The sequence below is a fragment of the Netta rufina genome (genome assembly GCF_964035555.1).
Source record: "Netta rufina genome assembly, chromosome: 1".
NCBI lineage: Eukaryota > Metazoa > Chordata > Aves > Anseriformes > Anatidae > Netta > Netta rufina.
In genome coordinates this window covers 55,933,039-55,942,925 of record NC_140123.1, presented here as the reverse complement: position 1 = coordinate 55,942,925, position 9,887 = coordinate 55,933,039, and the positions used below count along the sequence as shown (strand labels likewise).

The 9,887-nt window shown below is 44.9% G+C and overlaps 1 protein-coding gene across 5 annotated transcripts in view; it reads right to left on the bottom strand.

Moving 5' to 3' along the window:
* Positions 1-2,572: 2,572 nt before the first annotated feature.
* CLYBL (citramalyl-CoA lyase) overlaps positions 2,573-9,887 on the bottom strand; it is a 155,043-nt gene continuing 147,728 nt past the window's right edge. For 3 of the 5 annotated variants that reach the window (XM_084305994.1, XM_084305996.1, XM_084305995.1), the window contains 2 exons: positions 3,091-3,190; positions 2,823-2,959 (listed from right to left, as the gene is read on the bottom strand). In XM_084305994.1, the coding sequence (XP_084162120.1) occupies positions 3,095-3,190 (96 nt within the window). In that variant the 3' untranslated portion in view covers positions 2,823-2,959; positions 3,091-3,094. Of the gene's footprint in view, positions 2,960-3,090; positions 3,191-9,887 lie in introns of all 5 variants that reach the window. The other 2 variants (XM_084305992.1, XM_084305993.1) reach the window with 1 other exon arrangement.

Sequence of the window (9,887 nt, the reverse complement as noted above, 5' to 3'; positions counted from 1 at the left end):
CGTCGCGGGGAGGGAGAGCAGCGGAGCAGGGGGCTGCAGGCACAAACCCCCAATTTTGGGGAGAGCCACCTCAGGGGGAGGACTGGAGCGGCCCCAGGAGCAAGGAGGGACCCTTAGGAAGAGTTAAAGCTCAGTGTCGGGTTGCTTCTTGACAGCGCAGGGAACACACCGCTCCTGGAAGGGGGCTGTGGCTGGGAAATGCATCCCTTGCTAAAATACCGTTTGATGCTTGTGTTGAAGAGGAAACCAAAACAATCTTTTCCTTTCAAGCCCCGGTTTCAAAACAAAACCAAAAGAGAGAGAGAGAAAAAAAAAAAAAAAAAAAAAAAAAAGCCTCTAAATTTCCAACTGCAGCTTTGAACAGCTTTCCTGGCGATGTTTTCTTCAAAGCTCGCAGGCGGACTGCCCCTGTGCTCCCGGGGTCCCCCTGCCCTCCCTTCCCCCGGTAGGCTCAGAAGCTAATGCCCTGCTAAATAATTGCTAGAATTTGAAAAAAAAAAAAAAAAAAAAGACAAAATAAAAATAAAAAAAAAAAACAAAAACGAAGAAGAAGAAGAAGAAGAAGGGAAAATGCGCACCAGCATTCAGGTGCTAACCTACTTATTTGAAAGTAATTTATTTTCCATTTTGCCCGTTTTCCCCCTTTAAAACAGAACGCTGAAAGAAAGAATAAGTGCTTTAACATTTCAATGTTGTGCTCCGGTAATTACTTTTTCACTTTTCCCCTAAGTTCCAATGTGAAAACCTCACAGGGGGGTCTTTGCTGCAGCAGGGCTACAGTTCCCAATCCCAAGCGCAAGATCTGCAATTACAAACCCATTCGGTGCCCTTCCCTATCATTAATATGCACAAAATCCTGCTGCTAATCTTATAATCTGTTTTGTTTCATCAATTGCTTGCCTAGCACCGGGCGGGAAAGAAAGAGAGGGAAAGAGAAAGGAAGAAAGAGGGAAAGAATAAAGCCGGAAAACACGTAAAAGCTTCCTAAAGTAAACTGAAAAACAAATAAATCGGATTTTATTTCTTATAAAGCGCAGGTCGTTAGGACTGTTAAACGAGAGCGGGGTTTTCCACTGCAGGGGGATCTGAGAAATTCAGGGAGAAACCTGAAGGCAAACCCAACGCCGGGAGCCAACGCAGAGGTTTGCGACTCCCGCTCCTCCCGAATGAAGTTGCTGCAGCCGGGGGTTTTTTGGGACCCCCCCCCTTCCCGGTGCTGCCCCGTGCCCTGAAAAAGCTCCCATGAAACAATGGAGGCGCAGGATTTTTGGAAATCCGCTCCCCCCCTATAGTCCCCCCACCCCACCCCGGCGGGGTATTAAGGGAATAAAACAATCTCCGCCGCACGGGTCCTATTGAGATTAATGAAAAAATTATGCAAAAAAGGGGGGAAAAAGAAAAAGAAAAAAAAAGAAAAAAGAAAAAAAAGAAAACCCAACGCCATATCTCATTTTCCTCTCCCTGCGCCAGGCCTCGCCTCCGTCCTGCCTTGCACCTGATGATTTATTAACGCAATCTGCGGGGATAGCTACAAGCGCGCCCAGCTCCGGCTTGTCCCCCCAGCTCATCGTCTAAGTAATTGTTTCTCATTAGTCCCGATAATGTTTTAATAGCGTTACCCATAATTTAGCCGGCCGGGAATTAATAACGGGGGGTGCCCTGGGCCGCACGGGGGCCGTGGCCATGGGTTCACCGGCTCAGCCCCAGGTGCCAGCACCGGGGGGAGCGCTGCAGCCCCGACGGCACGGAGGGGGTTCTTTATTTTTTTTCCTTCCCCCCCTCCCCTCTTTTTTATTTTCCCCTCCTTCTCCCCTTAATTCAAGCAGAAATAAGCAAAATGTTTAAAAAGTGCTGCTCAAGAGACGGAGGGGAAACATAATACGCGAGCAGATGGGAGGAATAAGCCGCTGCGACTCCATACGTAAAATGGCCATGGAGGCGGTGAGAAATGAAACTAAAAAACAACTGTTTTCTATTTACAAATTTAAATAAACAGAACAGCCTTCCCCGCGGTGTTTGTCTAAGTGCAGCAGCATTGCTGCTGTGTAGGTCATGAAAAGGTTGGTGCATAGTTTAAAACTTCCCATTCTGTTAATTTCTTAAAGAACAGTCGTTCATAGTCTGAGCACAAAAGCTCATGATTTAATGAGGAACAGAAACAAAATCTCTGATTGTTGGTGTTTCAAACTTCATTGGAGTCCTCTGGCAACCACAAGTTGATCCTCTGCAGCTTCAATACCCTTTAGCCCTCCATATAAGAGTACATGCTGAATAGAGGACAATGCCTGGTTGTTATGTTTATTTACCCTTACTACAAGCTGGGTTAACCTCTTCAAAACAGCTTTACTAAGCCCGTTAACCACACGGCCCACATGACCTGTAGCCGTATCCCTAATGTGATGTAAATCTGACTCGAGACCATATGCACAAGTTCTGCTGCATTGTGCCTCCGAAAACTACAAGTTTATTGCCGGCCAGCCCTGCCCGGGCTCCGCGCTTCCAGGAGGCAGCGGTCTCAATAGCGACCACTCGAAAACCAGAGGAAAGTCAAGAGTCTCTCATTGTTGGGGCAATATTTTTAATGGCTGTTGCACATATACAGAAGGGGGGCGGCGAGAAGCCCGTACAGGGTAATGATTTTCATCGCAATTATTTCAGCTGGTGCATAATTATTCAGGGCTTTGCCCTTTCTGGCGGGACTTCTGCACAGGGACGGGAAGAAGCGAGGGCTGAAGAGGCGACTGACCCGGTTTCCACGTGTTATTTTAACGGAGCTCGCCGCTTATGGTGTGCTGTTATCCTTTCATGAAGTCATAATCCCAAATCTGCAGTAATTATCGTCATGTCGCTCGGTCCGTGATGTAACTTCATCGCAGGCTATGAGTACAGGAGCGAGCGGTGCTTCGAGTCGGGAACACTTTTCATAATTAGCAATTCTGGTGAGCAAATTATGACAGATCTGCAAAATGTAAATGAATTTCTGCTTAAGCGTGATGTATTTAACTTTTTTTTTTTTTTTTTCTTCCCCCCAAGTATTATAGTCATCTTTTAAAACAGCTACTGTGGCCCCATGGGGAGAGCTTCATTTACCAGATCATTTTTTCTTGATGGCTGTGGCAAGCGTAACAATGTTCTGTGCCTGCTTCAGTAATGGCATGTCTATCATGCTCCCGTGGAAAGTAAACGCTCCCTGGAAAAGAGAGAATATAAACTTCCTGGAGGGACCTTTGGAAATCATAGCTTGTCTTTTTCTTAAAAAACACATCCGCTAGGCCAGATGCTGAGATCCCCCAGGCAGCTGGAACAAGTTTTAGGAGAGAAACTAAACACGGCGAGGCAAACGCATTTAAAAAGAAATGCGGTGGGAGCCCAGTGCTGTAAAGATGAGGCAGAAAAAAGGGGAGAGAGAGAAGCAAAAGCAGGGGGTGCTTCAGCCCACACAGCCTCTCCAGACTCCAGCATCACCTCGTGAGCTGGGCTGCGCGCAGGGTGCCAAGGGGGGAAGGCACAAAATGCCCTGTGGATGGAGGGCACAGCCACATAATGAAGGGGAGAACCATCATCTTCCTCAGTAAAACAGACACAGGGCTCTGGAGGGAGGTGTGTGGGGGATTTCTGCATTTGGGGTGTGCAGAGGCAGTGCTGCTGTGCCTCCCTGTTAGGTGTCCCCTGCCTGTGCCCAGAGCAAGGGGCTGGGATGAAAGCTGGAAAAAAAAACACAACAACAACCAGCAATTGCAGTAATATCACAATGAGTGCCATAATACTGCCCACATCTCCTCTGGAAACAGCAGAAGGCCCACCCGAATGCTGCATGTAGGGAATTTCCCCAAACTGACCCCAAACTAGCCCATACACCTCAGCAGCGGTGATCGGAGAGCCAGAGCAGATCTGAGCTTCACTTCATATTTCCAGGGACTTTGTATCAGTACCGTGCTGACAACTTCAACATAATTAACTATAAATTGCAGTTAAACGGAAGAACACGTATTAAGTAGGGCCAAACCTGAGTTGTTACCTTGGATGCTTTAATCTACACTTGTGTTGAAGAGACAGGACCTTGAGGGTAAAACACTGTGCATCAGGATAAGCTGAAGTTCAGTGGGGAAAAAAAAATCTTATTTGTAATGCTGAAAGTACTTTGACACATTCTTGGAAAAACAAACCCAAAGTTATGATTCTGAAGAATTTAGGACTGAGGGCCCATCTCCAGCGTTGCATCCCTGTGATGTGCACAGGATGTGCAGCTCTTGGTTTGCTGCTGCTGCTGCCGACACGGGACCCCTGGCCAGTCCTAGATTTGACAGCGAGTGAGGCGAGGCAAGGAGAGGGAAGAAAGACAGCGGCGGGTGTGCATGTGCATGCCCAGGAAGAGCAATGCAGAGCGGAGTGAGCGGCTTATTGTTGTCTATTTTTCTTGGAAGGATTGATAATAATTAAATAGAGGAATCTAATAAGCAAAGTGAAAGTATTGCCCATTTACAGAAACATTTATGAAATGCGTTGCTCCAGTGGCATATTTAGTTTGACTGAAGCAGTATTAATTAAATACTAAATCACATTGCAGAACAACTAAAACAAAAATCCATCTTACACAGTAATCTAATACAAATCAGTATCATTGCATGTAAAGCCAGGCTGTATTAAACCCATTAACAAACTAATAGTTAAAACTCTCATTTTATTCTACATAGGATTTCATACTTCAGCTTGCAGTATTTTAGGGGGGGTTAGAGAATAATGAGACTGACAGACAGTCGGTCATAGATGTTTCAAATTGAATTTCTTGTTTACAGAGCAACCATTCAAACCTACATTAATAACAACAACAATATTAATATTAATAACAATAATAGTTATATTAATAGTAGTAATAATAATGAAAATAATCCACATCATGCCTTTTCAACAAAGGCAACACCTCAGCCATTTTCACTTACATTTTTAAACATTTGCAAAAAATGCAGCCTCGAATTTTTCCATTTATCAACTCTTGTGAAAACAAATTAGGATCTAAATAAATATTTTATGATATTATTCTCCAGAATAACTCAGGTTTGTGCCATGGTCTAAAACTACTGTTTGGTGCAAGATACATTTTTTCACTGCAAGAAAAATGCACTTTAATTGTGCCTATTTTTCTATGAGCATTCAGTCACATAATAGAGGTTTAAGAGCAAAATTCACACGTGGGGTGATGGTGACAAGAGGAGATACGCTAAGGTCTGGAAGTGTCCTTCCTAGCCTTGTGAAATGGCAGAGTTAGGAGCACAGCTGTCCGAAGTAGTGTTGCAAACAGTCTGCAGGAAGAGTTGGGCACCTAGCAGTGGCACTCCTGATGGCCGGAGGACTGAACCATGCTCTGGAGGTCCTGTACATCCCCCTGCCTGCATACAGGATGCCCCGAAGCTAGGCACCTTTGCAGGTGCCCAAGTTGAGCAAGATGAATCTAGGTCAGAGTTTTATTTTATTTTATTTTTTTTTTTTTTAAGGCAGAAATTAATTAAACAACATGCCTGTCCCCTGCTCATTACAATAACCTGTTTAGAAAGGAAAACGAGATAGCAGTGTGTGGACACGTGAACACTGAACCGCTTCAGATGCGTGGTGCATTCTCTTGTCAGCGTGCAGCTGCAGTTTCAGTTTGTTACCAATCTGAATTCGCAAAGGAAAAAAAAAATGTTTATTTTCTAACAGCAACGAGCAGCACAAAGAAGTTGGCTTCTCTGCCTGTTCACTCCGAGGCTTAATTTCTCCCTGCTAATTTACTGTGTTGAGCTGAAGTCCAGAAAAAGAAACCAATTTTAATGCCATTGAATATACCCTATTCACTGCCTCTCTTTCCACCCACAGGTTTCAACAGATAGGAAATACCAGTAATTACAGCTTTGTCCCCATGCTCTCTTTTCCAGCTCTGGTAGATGAAATTTGCCCGTAACATTCTTTTGATTTTCACCCACACTAATATAAAGAAAACGAGACTTTCTATAAACACCATTTACTTTGATAGTGCCAATCTGGGGATCGATTTAGTCATAGATCTAAATTTTCTTTTTGGCTAATTTTCTCAATGGCATCACGCTTCCAGCCGGCACCTGGACTTCCACTGGTTAAACTCTTTGTTGCACTGGGCGAGGAGCTGGCGGTGTGAAATGCAGGTGCAGGGTGCAGGACCAGGCTTCATATTGGTGTTTGCACGGCCTCAGCACCATCGCTGTGCGCATCCATCAGGGAGGGCAATTGGGAAAAAGCAAGGAAGGCAAAAGCGGGCAGTCCTGGGAGTCCTTCCCAGGTGAGGAGAAGATTGTCCCTGTGGACAGTCCTGGGATGTTGCCCAGAAATATGATGTAGTAAAGCCCATTCACTTCCCCCTGCCTGCTCATCCAAGAGGCCTGTTGGGGCCTCAGAGGCCTCCAAGGCCTCACTGCTCTGCCGCCATCTTTTGATGTGGCCGGTGCCATGTCACTTGCTGCATCCCATGGGGTCTGCACTCTATCTGAATGCAATACGTTCGCCGTAGCATCCAGCCCTCTGTTATTTCAGTAGTAACACTCTTAAAACCATTACAGCTATTTCTGCAAGGTGCCGGCAATGATAGCCTTGGAAAAAAAGTGGGCATGGTCAGCCCCCAGAGCCACAATAATCCAGCCCACAGATGGTAATGCAGGGTTGACAGACAACAGTCACGTTCACAGGCATGGGTTTATGAAAAGCTGATGGTGTAGGCTTATGAAAAGGGGTTAAGTTATGCATTAGGAACTAAATAATGAGATAAGTTTCCAGGTGACTGTGGAGAGGCTGAAGAGATTTGGAACCAAACCTTGCAACACATGGGTTTGGCAGAGTTTGTGCTTGCACCTGAAGAACCTCCTTTTAGGTTATTGTAGCCACTACCAAAACCAACTCAGGTCTAACAAAGCTCAGTGTATGACCGGGGAGCTCTTTACTGACAACTTAGAAGACAACACTGGCCATGCATTGCCATGAATCATGGACACGGCTCTTGAATGTGTCACATCTATACATCATTTCTAGAGATTTCCCTCACCTATTGGAAACAAGCATCATGTAGCAGAAAGAATTTCAGCATTGATTTGTTAAATGCCATGGCCCAGGGATGAACACATCACATCAATGCAGTGGTTCCTGAAACACAAAGACCTTCTTTTTGTGCGTGTATATGTGTGTGTAAAGGCATCCAGGGACTTCTGCCCTGTGAAACTTTTTGGGGTAGTTAAGAGCTTGATATATCTATACTGCCATCTTGTAAAAGTAGCATAAAGTTTATGGCAAGAAGCATTTTCTCTTCCTAGGAAATAAATGGCCAGAATTCAGAGTTAGTCATTTCTATATCTGCTAGGGATCAACACATCCAAGGGGGACCAGGAAAGCAGAAGAAACTACAGAGCCAACTCTCTTGCTAGCATTTATCATGCATGGAAGAATTGTGCTAACTTTGTGTGGACAGGATCTCCAGTGAGAAATCCTTTCATGTTTTTTTCAGGCCAGGGAAAGTAAAGTCTCATACTTCTTCACCTCTCCTGAAACCTTTTCATCTAATATGCAACGTTACGTGGCTCATGTTGTTTTGCTCCCTCCACCTTTTGCTTCCTTGGGTACCACCGGGTAAACTAGAGAAGCAAGCTGGCTAAAACTATCAGGGTACACAGCACTTCAGGGACCGCACAGCTATTTGGCACACTTGTCTCTGAGCAGTGGCTTGGATGAAAGACAATGAGTTAATTAAAGTGAAATAATAATTGTTCTGGGACATGTGGGACAGCGATCAGACAAGCAAGTCCCCCTTGGCTGACAAGATGGAAGAATTAGAGGTACTCCCACACCTGGGAATGCTTGTGGTGTTTTCCTCAGCATTTGTTCTTTCTGTGCCTCTATGCACGTCCATCTGGATGGCTGTGATGAGCTCTCTGTGAGGGCCACTGCAGACCCTCAGTTCTTACACCACTGGAAAATATTAATAACTTGCATCAGAGCCGAATGTTGGGATCAGCTTTCCTAAGGGGTAGCAAGTACAGAAATTTCAAAGTACCAAAGAAGTCCTAAAAGCTCCAGAAAGTCTACTGGCTTCCTGTTTGGTTACAGATGTGACTCCAAACGTGAGCGCTGGTTGTGAGGACTCTGTGCTCCATTTTGTGAACCACTTCCGTTGCTATTAATTACCTTGACCTTTGCTAATGAACCTTTGATTTGATGGACTGTTCTATCAGATCTCATTGTACATGTAGGTAAAGCTTTGGTATGGAGGGAACTCTGGTACTCTGGCCTGTGGAATAAAAAGGAGAAGAAAGCCAAGGCCACGTTCCATTAAATTGTACTACTGACAAGAAAGCACCAGCTGCTGAATTTTGAATTAATTGTAGGTCTAAGATGGGATTTTGAATGCCTGTGGAATTGCCAGCAGATCTCTGCATCTAGTTAGGTGACTTGCTCAGAAGACGAGCAGACCCTTGAGTGAGGGGAAGTCCTCACCCTACCTGAATGCTTCCTGAGATGATGTGCACCTAGGGCCTAGCAGAGGTGGGCGAAGGGGGACCAGGGAGCTCTGGTAACACCGGCCAGAGATTGTGTGTGAACACAGCCATTGTCCAAACAAATAATTGTGGAAGTCCCCTTCCCACCCCTGTGACCTGTGGGAGCACTTTCGGGCAGATGTCAGGCTCAGTGGAAAAGAGCAGAAAGGGCAATGCCAGGTGGCCAAACCTTGTGTGCCTCTGGCAAGGGGAGATGGAGAACTCGTACAGACAAACATCCTGAAGTCCACAGATGCAAGAAACATCTCTGAACCACAGTTATCTGACTAAGATTTGCTTTTTTCGTTGTAATTCAGTGGATCTTCCACTTATAAATCCCCAAAATCTAGCTATGTCTTTTTGGAGACCACAAAAATAAGTGGAATAAGCCCACTAAAATTTACCCAGCTCTGAGGCCATTATCTCTAATCCTGCGCAACGTTAAACTGTCCTAAGGAAATGAGAGTGTTGTGTTCTGGAAGAATGGCAGATTTGCTCTTCTGAGGAGGGAAGGAAGCAGGTGGATGGCAAAAGGTCCTCCTAAAAAGCATGGCATTCAGGAAGATAATTCCCCCAGGGATTAAATGAAAACACACATTCTTTAAGCGCCCCCCTGCAGAGGAAATGTGGAAATCTCTGCTTTGGGGCTTAAAAAGAAGGCTTGGGTTTGCTTACAGGTATATGAACAAAAGAAAAGGGAGCCCAGCTCGCAGCAAGTGGAGCTGGGTCTGTGCCTGGGGGAGGAGTGATTAGCCTAACCACAAAGGAATGACTTTCCCTTGAAACAGAAGGTTGAGACCATATTTTTGGGGAAGTCAGGAGTAGGAAATAAGCTAACAGCTGTGATGGTGCTGAATGCAGGTTTAATTAATTTTTTTTTTCTTCCGCAAGTTGTAGCCAAAGAGCCATCAGAGAGAGCTGGGTCATAATTCCACTTTTTTTTTTTTTTTTTTTTTTTTTTTTGTGAGCTTCCAAAGGTTAGTGAGCTGCTAGGAGATGTTCAGTGATATCTGGGTCAACTGAGAATGCTTTTTAGGCTATAGCAAGATAATGTCTCCCACTCCTCTCTGCTCTCTGCTGTCCTGCCTCCAAATCAGATCATCTCGCACCTTTTGGCCTTCTCCTAGCATTTTTGCAGTAGGTAGGAAATGACAAAATAACTAGTGAAGTCACACAGGACAAACTGAAGACTCCACACAAAGCAAGCTATATAAACAGAGCTGTTCTGGTTACGTATTTCCATATCCTCTCCTTTGCTCTCTTTGATGCTCACCCCTTTTCTGCCGCAACATTTTGTGAGGAAATGCACTTAGAAATAAAATATTTGGGAAAAATAAATTATCCTTGGAAAGGTTT